Source organism: Patagioenas fasciata, chromosome 6 (assembly GCF_037038585.1).
Source record: "Patagioenas fasciata isolate bPatFas1 chromosome 6, bPatFas1.hap1, whole genome shotgun sequence".
Lineage (NCBI taxonomy): Eukaryota > Metazoa > Chordata > Aves > Columbiformes > Columbidae > Patagioenas > Patagioenas fasciata.
This window is the reverse complement of record NC_092525.1, coordinates 23,672,434-23,698,771: the sequence shown is the minus strand read 5'-3', so window position 1 is coordinate 23,698,771 and position 26,338 is coordinate 23,672,434. Positions and strand designations below refer to the sequence as shown.

At 45.0% G+C, this 26,338-nt stretch overlaps 1 protein-coding gene across 1 annotated transcript in view; it reads left to right on the top strand.

Annotated features, from left to right (window-relative positions):
* NOTCH2 (notch receptor 2) overlaps positions 1-26,271 on the top strand; it is an 86,241-nt gene extending 59,970 nt beyond the window's left edge. The window contains exons 18-33 of the mRNA XM_065842487.2: positions 1,113-1,314; positions 3,890-4,043; positions 5,030-5,214; positions 6,059-6,191; positions 8,003-8,248; positions 10,170-10,282; positions 10,828-11,357; positions 12,137-12,484; positions 12,729-12,871; positions 13,734-13,944; positions 14,571-14,667; positions 15,140-15,308; positions 20,278-20,579; positions 20,908-21,055; positions 21,572-21,669; positions 22,571-26,271. Of these exons, the coding sequence (XP_065698559.2) occupies positions 1,113-1,314; positions 3,890-4,043; positions 5,030-5,214; positions 6,059-6,191; positions 8,003-8,248; positions 10,170-10,282; positions 10,828-11,357; positions 12,137-12,484; positions 12,729-12,871; positions 13,734-13,944; positions 14,571-14,667; positions 15,140-15,308; positions 20,278-20,579; positions 20,908-21,055; positions 21,572-21,669; positions 22,571-23,911 (4,420 nt within the window). The 3' untranslated portion in view covers positions 23,912-26,271. The remainder of the gene's footprint in view (positions 1-1,112; positions 1,315-3,889; positions 4,044-5,029; positions 5,215-6,058; positions 6,192-8,002; positions 8,249-10,169; positions 10,283-10,827; positions 11,358-12,136; positions 12,485-12,728; positions 12,872-13,733; positions 13,945-14,570; positions 14,668-15,139; positions 15,309-20,277; positions 20,580-20,907; positions 21,056-21,571; positions 21,670-22,570) is intronic.
* The last annotated feature ends 67 nt before the right edge of the window (positions 26,272-26,338 follow it).

Sequence of the window (26,338 nt, the reverse complement as noted above, 5' to 3'; positions counted from 1 at the left end):
GAGTGGCATCTTCTTTTGGAGATGGGTGCCTGATTTCAGTGAAATGTGCCCGGTGATTGACAGTTCCACTGTCTCCTCTTCCTTCTTTTGCCTTGAATGTAAACAGCAGTTTCTGCTCCCTGTGAATCAGAATTCAGCCCACAAGGCAAAGGAACGTTTCTGATAAATAGGTTTATGTTGACATCTCTACCATAATCACAGTCAGAATTTTTAGATACTTGAAACTTGCACTGGAGGTTCGGGGAGATGAGTCAGTGGCTTCTCCCATGGAAGTTCCCTTTGACAGGGCACAAAACAGATAACAGGCATGAATTTGGTTTGTGTGCTTTATCAAACTGATTATCTTGAGTCTGATCTAGGGCTATTTTCAGAGGAGCAGACCTTCCTTTAGCAGGATAAAGGAGTCAACTTGGCATGAGGCATTACTTCTCCTGACTTTCCCAGTCGATTGTCCATGGGACACCTAATCTGGCAGAATTTCTTGTGATCAGAAGGCTGGGGGGCGGGGGATAGCTCCTTTGATCTGATTTCTGCCAGGACATGTATGACTAGTCTTACAAATCAAGGACTTACGGTTCTCATGAGAAGAGGAGGAAGGAATTTAGCAATACCAATACTTTCACATAATTTCAATGAAGAACATGCTTATGTTTTGCATGTTATACAAACTTTTTCCTTGAGAAAACATGCCTGTGACTCCTTTGAAGCTTTAAATAAAAAGGCAAATTGTTTTGTTTCTCATAATTTGTAGTACAATTGTAATTTGTAATAAAATTTGTTTAAAATTTATCTGCTTGAGAAAGACACATGCCTACCTGGAACAGTGCTGTTTGTGGTCACGTTGAAGCTGAGATTTCATTAAATAAGTTACCTCCATCACTAATGACTCATTGAAACCCTGCTTTACTTTCTTTGTCTGCCAAGGTAAAAGACAGTGAGCTGGAGTCCCCTGGAATAGCTGTTATCTGATTTATACTTCTTTAGCAGGAACTCACCAGTGGTCAGAAGATCCTGTAATCTGGTTTTCCCTCATTTCAGTAATGTTTACGTGCTGTTTTGACTGGGAGCTAATTGCATTTTGCCTCAGCTCACGATTGTTCTCCCTCTCGCAGCTCCTGTTTCAATGGAGGCACTTGTGTGGACGGGATCAATTCCTTCACCTGCCAGTGTCCACTGGGCTTTACGGGACCCTTCTGCCTCACGGAAATTAATGAGTGCGATTCCCACCCGTGCTTGAACAAAGGCTCTTGCGTGGACAGCCTGGGCACATACCGATGTCTATGTCCTTTGGGTTATACTGGGAAGAACTGTCAGGTGGGTGACGTTCTCTTGCCCTGTTGTTTGAACTTTCCAACAGCAGAAGCAATGGGGTTAAACGTGAGGTACCAGATGTGGCAGAGCTCTTGTTCCTTCAGTTCTGGTAAGAGGTGCTTGGCCCCTTCATCCTGGGAAAAACAAGTCCAGCGCCTCTGTCTAACAGAGCAGGTGCCCCTGTTCAAAACTCTGGAAATCAGAACTGTCAGTTTGCAAAGAGGAGAAAAATGCCTGGTTATTTATGAGGACAGGTGTCATCAGAACTTTCTAGATCAGTTTTCTTCTAAAATGAAAAACAGCTGTTAGCTTTGAAAATGGCTGCATTTCATTCGAAGCATTAAATTGTCCTGGTTGAAGGCAGAGTACTGTGTTTAAAAAAATGCTAAACAAACACAAAAGAAAAAGCAGAATATCAGTCTGATTAGCAGGACCTTGATTTAACATTTTGGATTTTGTTGGTTGGTTGGTTTTTCTAACAGGGAGGTGCAGTTATTCCAGGTTGATTGTAGATTTATTTTTTTCTGTAAGAGGCCAGAAAATGTTTTGAGGCAGTAACTGATGTGATTGTTCAGTTCACAATCTCACAAAAAAGCCCCGGCCTTACTGAACTTAAGTCCAGGCAGTTTACAGTTTTTCACAGTTGAGCACAGGAGCTTCAAACCCGTGCTATAAATGTCTGACTAGTACCTGCTAAAAGCTTTAAACTTGGCATATCACAGTGGGAACAGAATGTTGATTTAACTTTTCCAATAAAAGATTTTTCTTTTTGTACTTACTAAAACAGCAAAATAGATTTGAGACTATTTCTAGGTTTGGAATAGTGAACACTATATTGGCTTCTTCTATAAGCAGTCTGAGTGCTGCCATTAAAAAAAAATAATCTGTGAATTTCTTAACCTACTGGACAGCACTAAAATTTTGTAAGAATTTTGCAACTGTCTTTTGTGCCAATGTGTCTTTGTAAAGCAGCGGCTGTTAGCAGCAGCATTTTTGTGGCAGTGGGGGAGGTGCTTTTCCAGAAGTTTGTTGCTAGACAATAAATTGTCAGGTCTGCTTCTAGGTATTGCTAATGGAGGAAGTGAATGCAAAGTAATGAAGTGATATAAAAAAACAACCCCTCTGCTACCCTAATTATGCATTCTGGGCACACCACTTAAACCTCATTGGGAGGATTAGCATTGAGTGTGATCATAAAGTACTGTGAAGTTCAGTAGTTCCTCCTCTGTTAGGTTTGCTTTGTTTTTACTTGAGAAAAAGATTAATGTCCCTGTCCCCAGAGTGAATGTTGTGGATGCTCAGAAAGTCTGCTTTATGTTCGGAGAAAGCTGATGATAATGTGTTACTCATTTTATACAAGGAATCGGAAAATTCTAAGTTTATAAGTATTACTCAAAGCTGTATTGGAGAGATTATAGATTACAGCTACACTGTAGTTCTTGTCTTAGTGGTAAACTGGCTTGACCTAATTAGCAACGCTAAATAAGCAGCACAAAATCAGACAATGATTCATAAGTTATAGAATTTGCATGTAAAACGGCTACTCGTTACAAATACAGAACCAAGAGGCTTGATGTTTTTCTTCTTCCCGCTCAACTACATGTGATAAAACTTAATTCCAAGTTTCTTTTTGGTTGACTGTGAAAGCACGTATTTTTCTGCTTTAATCTTTGTGAGGAGACAGTTTGCATCTGAAAAGCAGAACTTTCCGGAATTGAAATTGCATTTTACAGACAAAATTCAGTACTACTTGCTTTTAAAACCTCATCCTTCCCTCAAGTCAGCTTGAAATCAATCAAATAGCTGTATTACTTTGAAGATTAAGTGCTCAAAAAGGAAATGATGGTTAGTGGCTGGTTTATTAGGTCAGAGTTATTTTGAGTCCTCACTCCACTTTCATATGATGATTTACTGCATTTTAGTCTCTTTGTTTGGAAACTGTTTATATAATGAATCAAGAAAAGCAGCATACTTTGGCCCATCTTCAGTTCACAGAAGAATTGTGGGGTTTCAGTTGAATCTTGGGAGACAGGAAAACTCAGAGAGACCACACTAGAGCAAGTGGGGCCAAAAGCAGGTATGGTGAGCTGATGACAAAAAGCAAAAATCAAAATACAGAACACATCTGTCATCCTCAAAAAGTTGTGAAGAGAAGGTGGGTTTTGAAAAAGGGCACATGTTACTGTTGATAGCTGGAAGCCTTTTTATGTGGAACTAGAAACCTAGTCTGAGATAAAACTGGATTTTCTCAAACCCAGCCAGACAAAGATCCCTCTGCATAGTAAGGTGTCAGGATCAGCTTACTCTTGAAACGATGCTGCCATTGGGGGTTTATTTCTCTGTATGTTTGCACTTTTCTGGGCATATGAGCTCGAGACTGTTAGAGAAGCAAGTGGCTTAGACTTGGGAAGTGCTGTCCCTTTCTTTCTAGCACCACATGGAACCAGTTTTGCAGAGCTTCCTTTCTTTGCTTCTTGAACTTGCGCTCTGAGTAGTGTTTCCTGCTGTGCTCACCATATATTACGTTGTGGGTTTAGTTTTGTTTTGTTTTTTTTTTTTTTTTGTTTTCTCTCTCCAGGCACTTATGGATCTGTGCAGCAAGTCTCCCTGTAAGAATAAAGGCACGTGTGTCCAGACTGGAGCCCAGACTCGATGTGTCTGTCCCCCTGGCTGGACTGGTGCTTACTGCGATGTGCCCAATGTCTCATGTCAAGTGGCAGCTTCACAAAGGGGTAAATAAGCATCCTCTGTGATTTAGCTGAAAACATTTTCCTGTGCATCATTTGTTTGCACCTCCTTTCCCAATACACCTGTGAATGCAGCATGCATTGAAGATCCCAGAGAACTTCATCTCTAAGTGGTCAGTCATGATTACTTCTAAGCTAAAAAACTCTCTGCAAGGTTGTATTTGGGAGACAAGGCTTTCTTGATTCTCCTTGACCTAAGAAGCTAGCTTCTACCATAAAAATATTAGAAACAAGAATTAAATATTTTCTGAAGTCTCAGAGTTTCAGTAATACTGTTTTTCAAGGACTACCTTTTTGAAAAATACTTCAGCGATTTATGCCTTTTTGCTAAATCCCAGGCAGGCCAGGTTTAAGACATGTTGTCCTTGTACAAGAAAGACATTTTGTAATTCATGATCTTTGTAAGTCTTCTCACAGAGAATAGTGTGCTCTTTAGCTATATAGGTAATACCATGGCCCCTCAAAGTAGTAATTTCCTGCTTCAAATGATATACACTCAAAATGCAAATCTTTTAGATGTATTTCTTCCTGGAAGATGGCTTGTAGCTCAGGCTGATGGGCAGTGTCATGCCATTTTCAGTCCAGGAAATCCGAACATGCAGATTGAGCATCAAAGGAGAAGCCTGTCAAGCTCCCATACTTTGGGAGACATGCTAGGTGCAAACATTGAACCTTTCTACCATGACAGCTGTACTTCAGATGTGTATTCACCAGCCGGGGGTAAAATAATAGAGCAATACAAATATGTTGTGCCAGTGTTGATGCTGGTGATCCAAAAGGGATGGAGCAGTGACTTTATTTGGAAGCCAGTTTTGTTTCTGATCCACTGTAATTTAAAGACTAACTCTTCAATTTTGGAGTTTCAACTTTTCAATTCGTTGGGTCTAGCCGTACTCGTTCCTGGCTGAGCTACTGACACTGGCGGCAAGTACATTTTACGTGTTTGCTTACTTTATTTAACTCTGTTTTAGGAGTCTCGGTGGACCAGTTGTGCCAGCACTCTGGTCGTTGCTTCAACGTTGGGAAGACACACCACTGCCAGTGCCAGGTGGGCTACACGGGCAGTTACTGCGAGGTGCAGCTGGATGAATGTGACTCCAGCCCCTGCCAGAACGGTGCGACCTGCCGGGACCACCTGGGTGGATACCAGTGCGAGGTAACACGCATGGTTGAGTAGAAAGAGGTCTAAATGCTTAGAACATTGTAGTGCAAAGGAATCGGAATAAATCAAAAACATGTGCATGTGGTACAGTGGCTTCAAAGAAGGGGATAAAAGCAACCTGCACTTGGGAGGGATTTTTGATTTAGCTGTGACAGAAGCAGGGCTCCTGAGGGGCTTTTTAAAACTGAATTAAAGTGTGATCGTAAGGAGGTGTGGTTGATGGGCATTTGAATTCCCTGCCTCTTTGGAGACAGAGTTCTTATCTTGAAAGATTTTTTTTTTTGCTCGAGGTGTGGTTTTTATTAAAGTATATGTAGAATACATTAGAGGAATGTTGTATTCTGCCTGTTGGATGGGCAAAATATCCATTGCTTCTTAGAGTTGGAAATACCTTCCACTGCTCTCTGTTTGCTACGGCTGATGCAGAGAGCAGTGCAAACCATGAGGTAATGGCATATCATCCTTTCTGAGCTTTTCAGAATGGTATAACACCTTGGAAGCTCATGCCCAGGAGAGGATGAGTTTTACATAAACCTTAAGTCAAAACTACGAAGCTGGTGTCAGTGCTAAAGGATGTCATGATCAGATGGCTGTATTTTGCAGGGATAAAGTCACTCAAATTCAAACGCGCAGTGTGCTGTTAAGTAGTCACACGCTCAAGTTGTGGGCTTAAGCTGACTGGTTGAGCAGCCATTGAAATCACTTGAGGTTGTGTGGCTACAAAGGCAGTCACAAGCTGTCCCTTCGAGGGTTTGTTTTATCTGGGTTAGCCTTCCTCAGATGTCTACCAATGTATCTGTTAGAAGAAGATTATTCACACTTATTTTTATACTGGCAGTGTGTACCTGGATACCAGGGTGTCAACTGCGAATATGAAGTGGACGAATGCCAGTTCCAGCCCTGCCAGAATGGAGGAACATGCATAGACCTCGTCAATCATTTCAAGTGCTCCTGTCCACCAGGAACTCGGGGTATGAAGCTCAGCAATTAAGTTAATGTTACAAGAGTGAATTTTCCTTCGTACTGCTGGTTTCATGACGCAGAGTCTAAAGGGAATGCATTATTTTCTTTCAAGAATGTTCCCAAAGTGCAGTGAATCCCTGGAGATACATATTTTCTCTTTAAAAATAAATACTGCTTTTTTTGTTTCTTTTCTTTTAAAGGAATAGGTCAAGACAGTGTCATCTGGGAATGTATGATCCATCTTTGGGAATGGAGATGGACTAGATTACCATTAAGGTCTTTCCCAACTGTATCGGTTTTCTTATAGTAAATCCAAGGTTTCTTTTTGGTGAAGATGCTATGAAATACACAGAAAACTTGCATAGTTCTTTCATAAATTCCAGTGTCCTTTACTTGTTTACTTGCTTTGTCCTCTATCCTGGAATCTTTTGTGGAAAAGAAGTTCAGTGCCTCTAGGCTAGCTTAAACTATTTCAGCAAATTTGAGCTCTTTTATTAAATACGTTTAAAAAAAACCCCAAAAGTCTACAGTTACATAATGGTGGTTTTCAGTAAATGTGATTCCACAGCCTGTCTAATGTCATGTTTCTTGAAACCCAACCTTCCATTTCCCTGTTATATCTGACCTGAGGTCCCTGACTTCTACTTTTGAAAATATTCAGGATTGCACATTTTAACCCATCAGGGAATGCTTTTTCATTTGATGTTTTTTATTAAGTTTATTTCTCCATTCAGTTAAAGGTTTTATATTCCTCTGAACTTTCTTTCTGAAGCGTGTCATCTCAATGTAGGCAAAATCTCCAGATGTGTGTCAGACAGAACTGAATTCTTGGTTGATAAAGTAAATTTAAGTAAAATTATAAAATATTTACTCCTGCATGTACATATTACCAGTTCATTCACTTCAGTGTGGCTGTCAGCACATGTCCCTAGTCTGGATTAGTGTTTGTAAATCATTGTGTTAGCAATTCTTCATGTATTGTTCTTAATTTGGTCCTCCGATTTAAAAAAAAAAAAAAGTTGCTTCTTATGTCTATATGTCAAAATATGTATTTATGTGCCAATTTCAGCATTGCCAGAATTTCTGTGTTGAGCTAAAGCACCCATCCTCCTTTGAGAGGTTCTGAATATATTGCTTGTAATTCTTCAGTCTTTATTTGTTGAGATGAATTAATTTTTGGCTTAGACAACTTTTTTTAAAATGAAAGGAATTTAAAAATATTTATATACTTATCATCTCTCGAAAGGGAACCCTGCAAAGAGATGGGAGAAACTGCCATCCTGAACCAGTGTTAGGAGTTTAGTGTAGGTCCCCAGAAGTCTATCTGCAGGAATGGCATGCTGGCCAGGAATCTGGGTTTTATCACAGCTGCTTTCCTGTTGGTTTGTTGTTGCATGTTTTTACGATGTCGCCACAGATGCTCTTTGCCAAGTTAAATGAATGGTGGGAAGCTCAGAGCCTTTCAGGGGCAGCGCATGGCTCTCTGGCGATGTTCAGTCGCAGGGCTAAATTGAGTGCATCTTCTTCGGTTCAGTTTTGGTTTTCTGTTTTTAATTACACCCTTAAATTAAGTCAAGCATGAAAGCTGCTAAATACCAGTCTGACTTACCATTGAGAACAGGCTGGGTCTAAACCACATGCTCCCGAGGTCTGATCTGAGGCTGGCTGGCTGCGCAGGGTGTGGATTGCATTAAACTGGGACCTTTACCTGTTTACATCTGGGACTGTGTGGGGCCTGGTCTTAAAACTTGATGGGCAGTGTAGGAAATGAGGCCATGACACTATATCCTCAAACGGTTGCTTTTTGCTGTCTTGACAGGCCGTTTCTGTGAGGAGAACGTCGATGACTGTGTGTCAGAGTCAGGAGTACCCCGCTGCTTTAACGGGGGACAGTGCATCGACCAGATTGGAGGCTACAGCTGCCTTTGTCTGCCAGGCTTTGCAGGCGAGCGATGCGAGGGAGATATCAATGAATGCCTCTCTAATCCTTGTAACCCTCGTGGAAGTCTGGACTGTGTTCAGCTGATAAATGATTATACATGCATCTGTCGTAGTGCTTTTACTGGTGAGTAGTTGTAAACATGCTTCCAGTTTCAGAGTAGGATCTTGAAAAATGGTCCTTTCTGGCAGTAATGCTGTCTAGTCACTTCCCAATATCTGATTGTTTCCCTACACCATGTCTCAGTTTTTTAGACCAATCTTTCTTTTAAACCTTCTGAGAAATTTGGCTTCTAGGGCTGTCTCAAAGGAATCTTCTAGGCACTCGGTTGCCAGGTTTATTTTTTCTGTGATACTTTTCTGTCCTTCATGATCTCACATTTCTAATATTGGAAGTGTAACCGTTCACATGTCAGTCTCCCCATGGCTTTTCCTTTTGCAAAGCAGCATATTAATTTTCTCTATAAATCAGTGTCTTTTTCTACTCCTCACTCCCATTCTTCCTTACATTGGTGATGTGGTCAGAATGGAATACTGTATGCATAGACAGTCTACACATTCCTATCTTAGTGATGTGATCCTTCCACAGTCCAACTTTGAATCACAACTTTGCAAGAATTTCACACTGCAAACTTATGTCTCACTCTCTCTAGATCTCTCCTTTGTTAGTATTGCTGCTATTCTGCTTTCTGCCTCCCACGGGGCCTAAGTTTCAGCTAATAGTCTCCAGATGTGTCTTAACTTTCAGCTTTACAGTTTCAGTGTCAGTTTAACTTCTTATGTATTCAGTTTTCCACTGTTAAAACCTTTCGCTTTCCTTGCTTACCAGTGACATTCTCTGCATGCTTTACCCATAGTTTTTGCCTTTTTTTTTTCCTTAAGACTGAAAGATGCTGTGATTTTTCCACTGAGTTTATGATTGTCAGATGCAAAGAAATCACAGACATATATCTTCAGTATTCACGTAACAGTTCTTGAATACATTACCTAGACTGACGAAGTAAGTTCCTAAAAGGGTGACATATGAGAGAGGAAGAGCTGGGCTAGCTACTGAGACACTGATGCAGATCATCAGTTTATATTTAAGCCCGTCTGCTGAGCTTGTTTTAATGAATTACATCTCATGTTGCTTTTGGCTCTCATGGAGGGATTGGTGGAACTTGCGGTGTGGGGAGTGCAGACCTGCTGCACCCTCAGAGGAGCAGGGATTGCTGCTGTGTCCCAGACATGAAATCTGTCTAGAAATGTTAGGCACAGAGGTGGAGCATGCTTCTTCCTCTAACTGTTTGTCTTCTCTGCGTTCCACATTGATGCTTCTGCCTGGGAGGGGACAGGGTGGCTTTGCTGTGGTTTGTGACTGAGAGGGTGCCAGAACTCCATGAGCCATCCTGCCCCGTCTGCGAGCACTCAGTCTTGGCTGCAAATATGTGGAGACTTCTATTCATGTTTCCTAAGGGGTCAGAGTGATGCTTAGGTCATCCTCATCTTTTTAAAGTCTGATGTCAGAGTTGGACTCTGGGAGCTGTTGCAAGTGCCACTCAGTGCAGTAGGACCTCGCTGTCTAGCTGATCAGTCCACTTGCTTATCCTGTTCACTCGTGTTGCATCGAGTCCTGAGGGTTTTTCGTTCATGGTCAGTGTGTGATTTGCCTTTGGACTTATTGACCATCTCCCAAAAAGTAAAGAAGTCTTAGGAACCCAGAAATCAATGTGGCGTAGCACCTTCAGCCTCTGTGCCTGGATGACTTGCGGGGGGTGACAGGCAAATTCTGTCTTCATGCTGGGTTGCACATATTCTTGAGGAAGCAGACAAAGTGGACTCTCTCAAAATACCCTCTGTGGCTTCTAGGGCTTTGCCTTCCTCTACAGCTCCTTAGGCAGCTACTTAGAGAGCATGCATGATCTGGAGAGGTGTGCCCTGCCTCTGCTGAGGGGACAGGCTTGCTGGACTGTTTGGCTGGTTGGCTGTTCATTGGAGCATTGGCTTTTTGATGTGCACACACACATTCACATTTTCTGCTCTCTTCTCCCCGTGTGTCTACATCTCAGGTCGTCACTGTGAGAGTGTAATAGACGTGTGTCCCCGGAAGCCTTGTCAGAACGGAGGTACCTGTGCTGTTGCCAGCAATATGCCGGACGGGTTCATCTGCCAGTGTCCTCCGGTAAGCACCATACGCTCAACCTGAACTGCCTGCCTCAGCTCTAGAGTTCTCTGGTGCAGTCTCATTAGTTTCACTGCTCCACTGTAGGCGAAGGTTATCTTTTCTGTACTACTTGTAAAGTTGTGTCCTTGGACACTCTTTGCTCATGTCCTTTAGTTTGTCTACTCAGCTGGGAAACCCAGGGCTTCCAGGTGCCCTCAGAGAGTGATACTGCCTATTGTTACCCCAAACAGTTCTGCTCTTGAGGCAGGATAACTGGCTTTTCTGTCTTAAACCTAGCATTACATTTCAACAGTTTTTTGCTGTCATGTGTTCCCTGTGCTTACTGCAGGATTCCCCTTGTTCGTGGCTCTAATTTCATTTCAAAATTTAATAGAACCTTGTAAGTTTCTAGTTCCAGAAAAATCATGTCTCCTGCAATGAGGCTAGAGAGGGGAGAAACAGTTTGCATGTGACACCTTGCTTCCAACCCTCAGAACATTGAAGAATAAGTTTGTGAGCCTGGTTGTTTTGCCTTTTTTTTTTTTTTTTTTTTTCCCCTGTAGGGTTACTCTGGAGCAAAATGTGAGTTTAGCAGCCACAGTACTTGTGGACAAGTGAAATGCAAGAAGGGGGAGAAGTGCATCCAGACATCTTCTGGTCCACGGTGCTATTGCCCCAAACAGTCTGGGGGAGAGGAGTGCCAGACAAACCTGGGTTGTGCCAGTGGCCCTTGCCAGAACGGTGGAAGCTGCCACCCTCATCCTCAGCCTCCTTACTATTACTGCCAGTGCCCTGCTCACACCCAGGGCAGCCAGTGTGAACAGCCCATAACGTTCAGCCCAGAGCCCCGAGGATGTTTGGATTCCCATTGTGCAGAAAGAGCAAGAGATCACCATTGCGATGAAGACTGTAACACCCACGCCTGCCAGTGGGATGGAGGCGACTGCTCCCTGACAGGAGAAGATCCTTGGGCCAACTGCTCCTCTTCATTGCGCTGCTGGATGCTTTTCAATGGACAGTGTGATGAGTTCTGCAACACCCCGGAGTGCCTGTTTGACAACTTTGAATGTCAGCAAAACAGCAAAACGTGCAAGTAAGGCTCGACCCTGAAGAACAGTTTCTCTGTGTCTCTAATATCTCCTGCTAGCACTTTCAGTAGCTGGTATGCTTCGTGCCCGCTACTCCCATCTCTTCTGTTGTTTCTGTTGCTGGTCCTTGCTCATGCTGAAAGTTTGGCATTGAGGAGTTTCTGCTACTTGGTGCACTTTTTGTCTGTTGTTGAGAAGTTCTGGAATGTGTATGCTATGAGCTAAGTTGATAGCCCGAGCAGTGGTAAAGTGGTAATGTGTTTGGATGTGCCCTGCTTTCTGTGGAAATATAAATAGGAGACGTTTTGCCTTGTACTGGGTTTTAACAGTACCGCCTCCTATCGTGAATTTTACTCCATATCAGCAATACCTCTGTTTTTATCCCAGCTGTATTTGCTACCTCTGAATGTGTTTTCTAGGTTGTCATGGCACTTCTTTCTCTTCAGTTATTCATGATAAATGCAACAGGTTTGCTGTGGTGATTTTCCCTTGCTGAGGCAGGGGGTGTTATAGCTTTATCTTAGTTAACAGAATGAGCAATTCTCTTCTGCTGGTACCAGAATTGAGCTGTGTGTCTCAGGGTGTTCTGTGCTTCCTGCTTTCACTCTACCAGATTGCAAGCTTATCCTAGACTTGCATTTCTTCTCCTCATATCCTGAATATGAGTGTAATTTTATTTCAAATAATTATGAAGACTGCAAGGACTTGGCCCCTGGACTGCAGTTGTATTGTACAGAATGTGTATGTCCTATATCCTACCTATAACCCCTTTATGCTGTTCTAGGTATGACAAGTATTGTGCAGATCACTATGCAGATGGCCGCTGTGACCAGGGCTGTAACAGTGAGGAGTGTGGCTGGGACGGTCTGGACTGTGCAGGTGACAAAGCTGAGAAGTTGGCAGAAGGGACCCTAATCATTGTGGTCTTGATGCCCCCCGAAGAGCTGCTGGAGGATGTTCGCAGCTTCTTGCGCACTTTGGGAACCATCCTGCACACCAATCTAAGAATCAAGCTGGACTCTCAAGGAAACCCCATGGTGTTCCCGTACTATGGGGAGAGATCGGCAGCACGGAGTCGTCGATCGCTTGTGGTCATTCGCAAGCACAGAGAACTAGGGCAAGAGGTCATTGGGTAAGTGGATGCCTTCGTGTTCCTCTGGCCTTGTTATCCTGGTAGCTCTTGCTTGTAGGTGTCTGGGGCATTCTGGACCTTCTAGAGCTGTAGTCTGTTTTTTTATGGGGAAATGTAGAGCTATTGCAATGGCCGAATTCAGTGCTGGGGTGGCAAGATTCACTTAAAAGGCTGCAACTTCACCTAGTGCTTTGGCAAAAGTTTCTGTCACTGAATTCTGTGCCTTCTTACTGTGTCTCTGCAGCACCAGGGTGTTCCTGGAGATTGACAACCGTCAGTGTGCAGAGGATTTGGAGCAATGCTTTCAGAACACAGAAGCTGCTGCGGCTCTCTTAGCTGCTCAGGCCATCAAGGGCATGTTGCCCTATCCATTCGTGTCTGTCCAAAGTAAGTAATTGCAGAGGGAAAACTGCTTGTGAAGGAAGGCAGTAATCAAACTTTGGCATTGCAAAATTTGTGCTCAGATTATCGATAATCATCTGAACATGTCTCACAGTTCAGTGTAGTTTCTGAGAGCTAGCTTGTACATCCTCAGTTCTGGAAGTATGTAAGTGCAACATGCTTATTCTGTTCTGAGGAGACATCTGGTTAGTAAGGCAGGGCGTTGAAGTTTGGAACCTAGATGTTATAATACGCACAGAGACAGTGATCTGTTATGTGCTCCAGCAGTGTGCCACACACTGCAGTGATCTTGTCTGCACTAAAAACCATTCTTGGTCTCTAAGCTATGAATTCAATTATAAAGGTGACATTAGAGAGAAAGCGTGGGGGTATTCCTTACTCTGCCAGGTGTTTTCTCCTCTGGCAATACGTAATCCCTTTGAATTCTACTTCCCGTCCCTCAAACTGAGGCTTGGCTGCAATCTTATACTAGATGGGTGATATCACTATTCCTAGTTGGATCGTGCTCATATAATTATGTAGATCCATTCTCTCTGCACTGATTCAGGGTGGCTGTCTTCAGCCAGCAGGACTCTTGAGGAAAGAGCAAGATCTTGTTCAGCAGTCATATGCTCTAAAAAAATATTTTGAGAAACAAGATCAAGAGAAGCCAGAAAGACGGAATGTATTCTTACAACAGTTGCAGCAGAGCCTAAACTTCCTCAAACCTTTGCTCTAAACGCATCCCGGTGTAGAGACAATGCACTCACTGTGGGAAAGACTCTTGAGTGCAAAAATAAAGTATGTAGATGGAAGATCATCATCTCCACTTTGCTAATCTCACTGTATTTTAACTGGAATTTTTTAGGTGAACCCTTGTTACCACCAAAGACCCAGTTACTTTACCTACTTGCTGTGGCAGCTTTGATCATCCTCTTAATCCTTCTCTTGGGTGTGATGATGGCAAAGCGTAAGCGCAAACATGGTTCGCTGTGGCTCCCAGAGGGCTTTATTCTGCGCAGGGATCCTAGTAATCATAAGCGCAGAGAGCCAGTTGGCGAAGATGCTGTTGGACTCAAGTAAGTTTGCATTTAGGCCACTGACGGTGTTTTTATTAGTGTGCTAGAGGATTTTAAAAACATGGTGTATAAATCTTTCATCAAAGGCACTTAACTCCATAGAGAAAGCTGGCTTTTAAGATAGAACTTCTTAGGCTATTTCTCTAAATTTTAATACATCTGTTTTGGACAGAAGAACTTCAATTAACTGCAATTGATAAAATGCTAGTAGATAATCTGATCTCCTGGTCATATTTGGTTTTCTGACACTCTGTTAAGTTTAGTTGTTGAGTACTGTTTGCATAATTTCCTCCTGGAATAGATGAGACATTTTTATGTTAATAGGTGACAAGAAGCTTGTTATACATCTAGCTCAATGCGTTAAAGACATGACTCAGAAATAACGGAAAGTTTCAAAAGAAGAGTCCCATTTATGCACTTTTTGCTTTCCACTGAATTAATCAAGTTTACAGTTGTAAATGCATTTAATGCCACTGTTGGGGCCTGAGATTTCTAATTTCTTGGTCTCTACATTTGCAAGCTGCCAAACATGCAGGCATCCCATCCTTGATCTCTGCAGGCTAGTGTAAGTAGCAGCAGTAGCACCTGGTCAACCTGCAAAGTGACTTGTTCTCCTTGTTTGTTAGAAATCTGTCAGTCCAGATACCAGAAGGTAACCTGGCAGATTCTGGACCAACTGAACACTGGGCAGGTGATGGTGGACCTCAACCAAAGAGAGCAAAGGTAAGGAGCTCCAAGACTTGACTATCACCTGAAATTGCTAGTGAGGAAAACAGCTGCATTAACTTCCAGAGTAATGCCCCTTGCTCAAAACCTCCGTTTGCTTAGGGATTTGTAAAATGTAACTAAGGATACCTGAGGAGCAAATCCTCAGGCTAACACTGCCACCATGAGCCAGTAGAGAAACCAGGTAACTTCTGTTCCAGTGTTCTCTCACTGCTCAGGCCCTGCCACCTGAAAGGGAAGAGGTTAACAGTGGTGTGATGTCTTGCAGTTCAGGCCTGAAAATATGGTGGGAGTGTGAAAGCTGAGAATGTCAAGCAGAGGTAAATGGAGACCATCATTAGCTCAGAACACAAACCAGCAAAACACAGAAGTGAATAAACTCAACAAAACTAAGAAAACCCCAAGAAATTTCAGTGTCTTTGGCTGCTTGATGAGCATTTTGAAGCAACTGCTTCTTTCCTGTGCTCAGGCTGAGGACCAAGCCTTGCTCCCAGAAGGCGATGAGCAGATTGACCAGCGCCAGTGGACACAGCAACACTTAGAGGCAGCAGATGTCTGTGGGAGCACGTCACTAGCCCTTACACCACCTCAAGCAGATCAAGAAGTGGATGTTCTGGATGTCAATGTCAGAGGGCCAGGTCAGTACTCAGCGTGTCCTTGTCTTCTGCGATCCAGCCACCAACATCTGCAATGGCAGGGACTGCTAAAGTTAAAAATTCATGTGGAGTATACAGGAACACCAGCAGCATTTTTATAGTACTAGAGGTAAGCTCACGTGTACTCCAGGAAAGAAAGCTGGAGAGATTGGATTATGGTCTGTAACACATGGAATATCATGTAACCAGGAGAAAAAAAGAGTTCATTTAGCAAGCACCTGTAGGAGCTACGGCTATAGGATCTCCTTTATAACAATGCGTGCCTAAAAGATATTGTCAGAATGCCATTATGGCAGAAATTTGGAATGCATAGTTGTTCTGGAAATAACCTCCAGCTCCTCCAGCCAGACCACTGCAGAGATTTATACCAGACTTTGCTAAGGACCAGCTTAGCAGGGTTTACACTCAAGGTGTCTGTTATCTGGGGTGGAAGCAAGGGTGGCCTTTTCCTGAATAAGATGACTTCTGGCAGACAGTCCACCCTCGTTAGCAATGTGTGAGACATCTGTTCTGGAACAGATGTGCAATGCAGCAAGCTTGTTTAAAGTTTTTTTTTTAATAAACTGATTTATATCAGCTTACAGTGATCAACTTACTGAATTCATAACACAACTGTGAACTTGGAAGGAGACTTCTTTAACATACATGCAGCCTTGTTCTTTTTCAGTCTCAAATGACTGGATGCAGTAAGAATGCTCTGCTGCATTTTATAAGTGTAGAACTAAGACTGTGTAACCTGGGAAGGGACTGGGTAGGTCATCTGGTAATAACTGATTCCTGCCTTCAGAGAGGAGAGAATTGGCCAAGAACTTCATCCTTGTCAGAAGAGCTGCAAGCTAGGCTCTTGTTCATATGCAGAGAGTGATTCTGATGATATTGCTGTCATTGCTTTTTATTGGCTTTTGTGGGAATATTTCCATGCAATTTAATGATGACTGGACCCATTCTCTCAGTTCCTTTCTATTGTCTTTTCTGCTCATTGACCCGTTAGCTCTCCTAAATGCAAAGCACAGGGAAGGAGGGATTTCTGTGTAATGAGTGTGAGAACATAAACCATCAGTGTCTGCCAAATTTAAGCTTTTCTTTATTTCCCCTATTGAAGCTTCTAGTTGTGTGGCAGGGTAAAAGCTTTCCAAGTGCAGGCTGTAACATTCTTAAGACTTCGGACTGCTTATTTTCACGTTCACTCAAAGCTTTGTCCAACAATAGCAATGGAATAATTGTGACCTGTAGGTTGCTTTCCCGCTGTTCAGATGTGACTGTGAAGCTTGCGGCAAGCTGGTATAAGCTATATCCCCCTCTCTGGCATCAGAAGCAAGCAGCTGAGTTACTGTCAAGGGGAGAAATAGTTTACAAAGTCTGAGAAGTGTTGGAGTAATGCGTTGGTAAGGATTCCTCACAGGTGATGTAGCTATTTGTCTGCCCTATGCAGGCAGGGAGAAGAAACAGGCACTTCTGAGAGGCAGTTCATCTCCTGTCTCCAGCAGAAGTCTCCTGAAGAGTAGATGGCTCATGCTCCAGTAATGCTTCGCTGCCCCTAATTACAAAGGGTGTTTGGGCTGGAGCCATCTGAAGCTGAGTTAAATCCTGGCCAAAGGTCCAGGTGGCAGGTAGAACAGTAGAGAACTTTTCTGGAGAGAGGAGATGCAAGTCGAAACGCCTCGGCACACCACAGGTTGTTCCTTCTCTTCATCCAGCACCCTCTGCAGTCTCTCAAGTTTAGGGGGATCCAAGAGGTCCAGTCTCCTGCAGAAATATCACCTACAGAGTTTGCTGGTGGGTTCTCTACCTCCCAGCTTTCAGTATATTGTCGCTGTGTTAGAGTCTTTCAGTTGTACCTATCTGTTGAACTTCTGCCTTTACCATCTTGCTCCAAGTTTTACATCTACTCAGGGTCTGTCTTCTTGAAAGGCAGCAAGCAGAAGAGTTTTTTGAAAATTCCGCTGTCACCTTTGTCTCCCCATGCTGTTCTTTCTCTGTGTCCCCCAGAGTGGTGAGGACATTATTTTCACTGGAGTTATAGTGAGTGTGTAACCAGGGTAATGCAGTTATAGGCATAACTGGTAACACCACCTATAATTAAAACTGATTAACTGTCCCTATTATATGCCCCTTTTTCAGTTACTCAAACTTCGGTGGTTCAGACTGGAATTTTCCATGCTGTGTGTCTGCCTCCAGCTGGATCCTTTTGGGTTCCTTTCCAACTATTTCAGAGAACAAGCTGGAAGGAGGCAAAAAGACATTGTGTCCACGGCTTTTTCTGTAGTAGTCCATCAAGCACTTAATTGTGACCATCTAGCTGGATGTGCTCTTTGCTAGCCTCATAAAACTACCACTGTGTGGCCAACTTCCAAAGCTCTGAAAAGAGCTGCATGTACCTGAGAGACTTTTTGGGAGGGTAGCAGCTAATTTTTCCAGGGCTTTAATGTATACTGTTGCTGTGACCCTGTAGAGCAGCTGGGTGTGATCGATCCAGGACTACAGTGACTGAGCAAGGAAGACCTTTCCCCAGGGTTCTGGTGCTGGAGGAAAGGAAAGCTCCTTTCTGTGCTCTGTCTCTCTGCTCTTTGTGTTGGGGCAGTACGGAGGAGACCACAGCCTGACTTGAATACTGAGAAGCATTCATTTGGGACAGGGAAGCAGAGCCAGCAGTGGGAGGGAGAAGCACAAAAGGGAGGCATAGCCTTGGATGAACAGGCAAGAGGGTCTATAGACAGGACTGGATCTTGGAACTGAACCATACATCAACAGCTAGCCACCGTCCAACAAATCCTGAGAAAGCAGCTTGGTGAAAGGCTGCATGTCCTGCGGTTGTGAGCCACTAGGAGGGGTGGGCACGCTGCTGCTGCTGCTGCTGCTGGCCTGGAGCCGCAGCCGCCATCGCTGCGCCTGCTCTGCACCTGGCCCTGCCCTAGCATGAGTGATTTCTAGAAAGTTTTGGGGCTGCTCTAAATTAGAGTCAGGAAAGCCTGGTGATCAGAAGTTGGGGAATGGGAACAGGGGGTTAAAACCCTGTATATTGCTTTCAGTAGGAGATTGTCACCTTGTTTATCTGCTCAGAATCGTAATTCTGCTCTATTGCCCTCTGCAGGCTTGCACACTTCATTCAGTGCAGATAGAGCACTGTAGCTTCAGAGTTGTGCAGACAGTGAATCATAGAACAGTTTGAGTTGAAAGGGACCTTCAAAGCTCATCCAGTCCAACCTCTGCCATGAGCAGGGACATCTTCACCCAGCTCAGGTTGCTCAGAGCCCTGTCCAACCTGGCCTGGGATGTCTCCAGGGATGGGGCATCCACCACCTCTCTGGGCAACCTGGGCCAGTGTTCCACCACCCTCAGTGTGAAAAATTTCTTCCTCATGTCTAGCCTAAATCTCCCCTCCTTTAGCTTAAAAACATCACCCCTTGTCCTATCACAGCAGGCCCTGCTAAAAAATCTGTCCCCATCTCTCTTATAGTCCACTTCTAAGTACTGAAAAGCCGCAATAAGGTCTCCCCGGAGCCTTCTCCAGGGAAGCTGCTGTCTGCAAGGTCCAGGAAGTTCCCCTGCTTGTCTGCAGAATAAATCAAACGGTTGCTGAAAGATTTGTCTTGTGTTCCAGCTAGTGAGTCGTGCCTGAGAAGCAGAATTTGTATTCACCTTTTTAGGGCTCCAGTCCAGCACTTAGCACAGAGTCTTTCACTCCTGCTGCGTTCTCAGTCCCTCTTGCTTTCCAGGTGCCTACAGTGTGTGGGGGTAAAGCAGTAAAATCAGTAAGCAAGCATTAATGTCTGCTGTTGGAGTCTTTGGGTGTAGGTAATTGAATGTACTGTGTAGTTCAGAGTGTGCTGAGACTGAAGCACTAGGCTGTTGATACATTGCTGAAAATAGGCAGATATTTCATTAGCAAGGGTGAGAAATCAGGATGAACTAGTCTACCTGGACCACCGTCTCTGATCAGCAGAGAGAGAGGGAGGCTCTTCCAAGGGATCCAAGTTAGCTTAGAGGCCTGGAGAAGCCTTTTTACTTCCAGTGTCAGTGGAAGGATCCCAGTTGGATGAATGATCCTAGCCTCCATTTAGCCTTTGTGGGTGTCCCATCACTGGAGACTTGTGGAGAGACATGAGCCCATTGTCTTCCAAAGCACTCAGACTGTGGGGAGACTTCCTGGAATGTGTAGCTGTGGGCAGTTGGTGCTGCGATGGTGCATGGGGAGCAGAGCATTGTGTGTGGGGAGGGTGCTACTGGTACACCAGTGAGTAATACTGGGTCAGATCCTGTTCTGTGTTCCCTTCCTGCGTGGTGTCCTTCTGTGAAAGTACAGTGTGTGCTTGATCACTCTGCTCAGACCTCTGGTTGTGCTTGTTACTAAAAGCAATATGAGGTTTGCTCAGGCGTTCATCCTGGGGCAGTTTTCATCTTCGGGTGCTTGACCGTCACAACTTCACGGTCCTTTACTTTTTGTAGTAGATACGAAGCCTTTTGTCTGCATTTCTCTTCAGGTTACTGTCTGAGAAATGCCACCAGTAATCACTGTCTTATTTGTCTGGTAATTTTTCTCTGTCAATTGTTTGTTTTCTCCAGGTATACGATTAGAACATCCATGTGAATAGTAATACTTAGCGACCTAAAGCCTTTGGTTTTTATAGCTCTTGCTTCTCTCTAGGAGCTTAGCTAGCCTTTGCATTTTGGGGGAGTTTTCCACTTTAGCGGCAAGTGTTTTTTGTTTTAGAATGATCTTATTTATTTGAGGAGTACTTAAGTTCTGTTGAGGTTGCAGAAAGTATTAAAGTTCTGCTTGGGAAGGAAACAACTTGCTAACTCTGGACTTCACGGTAAGATATGATGTTTGAGTTAGTGACTGGAGGGGTTGTCTCTGGCTGTGGGTGCTCAAGGGGAGAGGATTGTGTGAGGGTTTCCTTTCCTTTGCCGTCACCATCAGGTTGCTATGATAACATCTCTTCTGTTGCAGATGGATGTACTCCGCTTATGTTGGCATCTCTGCGTGTGGGCAGCTCCGATATCAGCGAGGATGATGAGGATGCAGAAGACTCCTCAGCAAATATAATAACAGATTTGATCTACCAGGGTGCCAACCTGCAGGCCCAAACAGACCGTACCGGGGAGATGGCACTGCATTTAGCAGCCCGTTATTCAAGAGCAGATGCTGCGAAACGTTTGCTGGATGCTGGTGCGGATGCTAATGCACGGGACAACATGGGACGGACTCCCCTCCATGCAGCTGTAGCTGCTGATGCCCAGGGTGTCTTCCAGGTACAGCAACTGAAAAACCCCTTTTAGAGCAGTTCTGCTCTATAATTGAATGATCCCGTCCAAGCTGCACTCTGTTCACTCACAGCCCTGCTCTCATGCTTTCCACAGTGTGATGACCAGGTGAAACTGTATTTTACATCCAGTTTCCTCAGGTATTCATTGTGTGAAGAACTCAGCATGCATTCGGTCCGTTTGCCTCTGTCACCTGTTATCTGGGTCTTTGCATTTCAGTGCTCAGGCTGCTTTTTCATTACAAAGTTTCTCTTGAGTTTCTGCTAAATGCTCAGCTTTGCTCCATAGCAAAAACCTGTCTTCCCCTCTTGTCCAGATCCTGATCCGTAACAGAGTGACAGACTTGGATGCTCGGATGAACGATGGAACAACCCCATTAATTCTGGCTGCACGACTGGCTGTGGAAGGCATGGTGGCCGAGCTAATTAATTGCCAAGCAGATGTGAATGCCGTAGATGACCACGGTAATGTGAACACAACGTACTGGGCTGGACAAAGATTTGCCATGGTGCAAGCAAAAAGGGTTGGGCTTCTGCTGTCCTGGAGTGTGGGCTGCTCATAAATTTTGTGGCTAAATCAGACCCTGGGCTATCCTGCCGAAGCTCTCCCAGCAGTAGTAGACTGCAGGCTGCTGCACAGTGGCTTGGTTAGACCGTCCTGGAAGAGAAGCAAAAGAAATATGGGGTTGGATATACTGGGATTTTCTGGACTGCAGACATGACTCTGTGGATAGTTTAAAAAAAAAAATATATATAGTTTTAAAAATCCCACAGCAAGTGTAATAAGTCCCATTGCAGCCTGGTAACATAGGGGTATGTCACAGTGTGGTGATTTCTGAAGTGTAAATGTGACTTTCAGACATGTTCATGTGCTGTGAGCTGCACTTCAGTTGCTTTCTTCCCTCAGTGTACTCTGTCCGTCTTGGTGCTTTAGAAAATAACTCCTCAGTTTGTTACTGAAGTTTTGGGGTTTCCCTGCAGGTAAATCTGCTCTTCACTGGGCTGCAGCTGTCAACAATGTGGAAGCAACACTAGTGCTGCTGAAAAATGGAGCCAACAGAGACATGCAGGATAACAAGGTACAGTTTGGGTGTGGTCAGTATGGCTGTGCTTCCTAACACAAGGGATCTTTCTGCTGTTGGAGCTGGGCTAAGTTCAGATTTTCTAAACTGGGTGCTCAGTGCAGGTCTTCTAAACCCAGACTGTGACTGGAATTCTCCCCAAGTGCTGGATGTCTTTTAGTGCTGGATGTCCTGTAGGATTTGTGATGTGGAGAGCAGATCTCTTCCATGTGTGGCCAGGTCCTGAGCATCAATGCTGCCCTGCAATATGCAGTCAGTTCTGTGTGAGAGCACCAGGGCGAAGTGCTGCCAGTGTCAAGCAGCTGGATTCTGGTTAGCAGGGAGCCAGATGTGGTGGCACATCAGTAGTCACATCCTGTCACCTTTCCATGGATCTCAGTGCAGGGTGTCTATGGGATAGAAGCTGGTCTGTTTGAGAAACAATCTGTGGTGTGCAGACCTCCTGTAGCTTCACTGTTAGTTTTTGCTGTGGCTTGGTCTTTGATTTCTTTCACCTGCTTAGGGTTTGTGGGGGTTTTTTTGACTATTAGGTGTTGTTCAGTGGATTTTAGAGCTACCAACTGCTGCAGTTCTTCACTAGGCTGCTCTAGTCCTTTGTACCTTTCCCTGAGAGGGAACAATGGGAGAAAGGCACCAGGTGTTTTCACAGTTCTTCCACGGACCCATGGCAGAACTGTGCGCTTCTTGGTGCACACGGTTTAGCCTGTGTGCTCCACTGCCATGCATGAAATCATCTCCTGTAATCTGTCTTTTTCAATGAGCATCTCCCCAGGTGGGTTGTTCTGGGAGGCAATTAAGGTGTCACTGCATTAGATGATGTTTCCAGTTGTTGCCGCACCATTAAGGGAGCATTAGCTGTAAGTAAAGTCGTTAAAATACCTCTTCTCTGTGTTTTCAGGAGGAGACACCGCTCTTCCTTGCTGCTCGGGAAGGCAGTTTCGAAGCAGCAAAAATCTTGCTGGACCATTTTGCCAATCGAGACATCACGGACCACATGGACCGCTTGCCCCGAGATGTGGCCCAGGACCGCATGCACCACGACATAGTGCAGCTTCTCAACGAGTACAATGTGGCGCACAGCCCCGCCGGGCACCCCGGCGCCATGCTGAACTCTGCCCTCTCCCCAGTCATCTGTGGCCCAAATAGGTCCTTCCTCAATCTGAAGCATGCTTCGTTAAGCAAGAAGTCACGAAAACCGAATGCCAAAGGCATCATGCCCACAAACCTCACCAAAGATGCGAAGAGGAGAAGAAAGAAGTCCCTCAGTGAGAGCAAAGGGCAGTTTTCAGAGAGCTCAGTGACCCTGTCACCAGTTGATTCCCTAGAATCACCCCATGCTTTTGCATCTGAACCAACGTCGTCTCCTGTGATGCCATCGCCGGGGGTGTTGCACTCGTCGCCCAGCTCGCTGCTCACGGCTCCATCAGTGCAGGCTGCACACACTATGTCCTTCTCCAACCTCCACGAGATGCAGCCCTTAGGACGTGGATCCAGCACCGTGCTCCCGTCCGTCAGCCAGCTGCTTTCCCAGCATAGAACCACCCCTCCGAACAGCGGGCTCAGCAGGCTCCGGCAAGCCAACGTCTCCACCGAGTGGATGAACCGTATGGAGGTGAACGACTCCCAGTATGAGATGTTTGGAATGGTGCCGCAGGTGATGCATTCTCACCCCAGCGTTTCACAGCAGAGTGGTTTGGTTCAAGCAGATACGAAGCATATGGGGGTGTCGAGGGAGTCTCTGCCCCCCATCATGACTTTCCAGCTGGTTCCCAAGGGTGGCATAAACCAGCCAGCACTGCCGCAGCAGGCCCAGTCCAACTGTGCTCAGAACATGGCTGCTCCTCTTGGCTCCATGTACCAGATCCCAGATTTAGCTCAGCTGCCCAGTGCCTCCTTCTCCATGGCTGCCATCCCTCAGCAGGATGGGCAGGTGGCTCAGACGGTCCTCCCAGCCTACCACCAGTTCCAGAGCTCGATGGGCAAGTACCCCACGCCTCCGTCACAGCACAGCTGCTACTCCTCAGCCACAGAACGGACTCCTAGCCACAACCGGCACTTACAAGGGGAGCACCCGTACCTGACACCGTCACCTGAATCTCCAGACCAGTGGTCAAGCTCTTCCCCACACTCTGCCTCTGACTGGTCTGATGTGGCAACCAGTCCTGGTAACAACCAGCGTGGGCCGGCAGCTGCTCACATGACAGAGCAACAGCGCAACAACATGCAGGTGTACGCCTGAAGGCTGGCCAAAATGAAGCCAGATTAAAGTGGACTCCAGAACTCATGAAGGTCTTCCAGGATGGAAATGAAGAACCATTTTAGTATCCAAGAGTCTCGAGCCCAGGCTGTTCTTTCCTTGGAGGGACTGTGGTCGCTGTAGGCTTGTATGCTTTTATGCTAAACAGAGAACTGTAGAAGCTGGTGATGGAGAAGCTGGGTCACTTCTAACCAACTCCCATGCACCTTGGTGTGATTGCTCTCTGCACTGGATTCTCCAGTCTGCTTTTAAATATATTCCACCATGTCTTTGGGGAGACAGCTCTTCAGCTTAGTGCATCTCATGGTCGTTTCTCCAGAAGTTTAGCCAAAACCAGCTTTGTATCCTTATTTTGTTATTTCTTTTGTTACCCACATAACCTATCTCTGAAGCACCTTCTACTAGTTCTCCTTGAGTTCAAGTTGCCTTGTCTTCACACAGCTCAGAGCTGCACCCATGTTCCTGGACCCCTCCTTCCCATGGCTGCTCTTGCTCAGCAACTGAGCTGGAGTTCCCAAAACACCTGCAGGTCAAGTGACACCTTCTGTCACACAGCTTCACCCTTTCCTCTTCACGAGCTTTTGTCTTGTACAGACCCACTAACACCCCTTAGAGTTCTCACTGCCTGCCCCCCAGGTATTACGAGGTTATATATACATATACTCTTTTTGTTTATTTGTTTGTTTTCTTACTAAAAACGCTGGTCTGACCTGGTCTTTGCCCTGTGGTGGCCTGTAGGCACGGCTCTCCTGTGTTGTATGTCTTCCCCAAGATACACCTGACTATTTTGACACACTACCCTCCCCGTGCCCCCATCCGGCCATGTGTCTGTGACGGCCTTCACGGGTTCCCATGCCAGAAAAGATGTCCTGCAGCTGCCACAGGCCTTTTGGGAAATTCTTGGGATGAGCACGAGTTTCAAAACTTGGTATTAATAACACAAGCTCCCAGCATTCTTGCACAGTACTCCCCTCCCTTCCATCCAAGGGTGGCTGTGTCTCCCGTCTTCCAGGTACCATATGCTGCCTCTTTATGGTATTATCAAGTGTTGAGGGTGTCATTACGTGTTTGCAGTGTGTGTCCTCCTGCGTCAGGAATGACGTCCAACCCTTTGAAAGTGGCCCTTTCACTCCAACCCTGGACAGGGCTGCCTCGGCTTCCTCTCCCTGTCTGCAGCACTGACTCCTCAGCAGGCTTCCAGCAGCAGCGTGCCTGAAGCCAGGAGCTGGACTTAAGCAGCAGACCAAATAGCTCAGAAACTGTTGCCTAATGCAGTTTGGTTAACACTTCTGGGGATGTCCTTCGCTCCCAGCTCCAGCCTGTATTGAGGTTTCTCAGCCGAGGTGCCCCACACGCCCTGTGGGATGATAATGCCATTTGTACTGCAGCTCCCCTGATATTTTGGGGGTTATGGAAGCCAGCTGTCACAGACCTTGAACAAGCAGCCATTCTTCCTGCTTTGTCTGCGAGAGTAACGCTTCCCTGAAGGGCTCTGAGCCAGTCAGCAGCCGAAGTGAACATTTCTAGGGATGGTTTGCTCCTACCTCTTCAGGGGAACCCTGCAGATACACGTTCCAAAGACATCGGGGCTGTCGACTGCCGCCAAAGGACAGAGGAGGCTGCTCCCCTCTGAGCAGCGGCCACTCAGCATCCTACCATGTACAGTATTTTCTCTGATGTTTCTTTCTATTCTAATCAAGAGTAAAAAGCTTTTTCTTTTGATTTAACTCAATGGTACATGAAGGCAGGGCCTCAGGACGAGCTGGTTCCCAGGGCCATTGTTTTGGGCTGAAGTTTTTAATTCTGAAATTAACTGCTTTTTAGGATGCATGCAGCGTTCCCTGGCACGCTCGCCGCAGCGTGTCCTGTGAAGTTTTGCTGCAACTGACTCAGATCTCCAGGCCAGGGCCCACAAGCTCCTGGAGGTCTGTCCAGGTACAAATTTCACTGCAAATAATGAAGTGTTGCTACACATCAATGCTAAAGAAACAAAGGGCTTTTCCCTGTTAGCCCTAAATAACGAAGTGCCTTTTTATATATGTGGCTACCTTTTACAAGATGAGTGCTTTCTGTGGAATGAAGCCAGTTTTGGCCTGGCATGTTAATACGATGGCCCTCTGCCTTTTTTTTTTTTTTTTAACTACTTGTAAAGATAATATCTCCTTAAGGTGGTATTTTATCTCATAAGTTGTAGAGTAACCATTCACACAGCAGCATTTTCCTATATTATTAATGGAAAATATTTGCTTATTTTTACATTTTTTATAAAAGTCTTTTATGAAAATAGTTTCTGCAAAATGTATAAGCAATTTTTATCCCCAGAATAAAGAGTATGTGCCCCATGTCTGCATGCTGTTGTTTTCTCTTGCCTTCCTGGCTACTGCAGCGTAACCACTGGAGTGTAAGGAC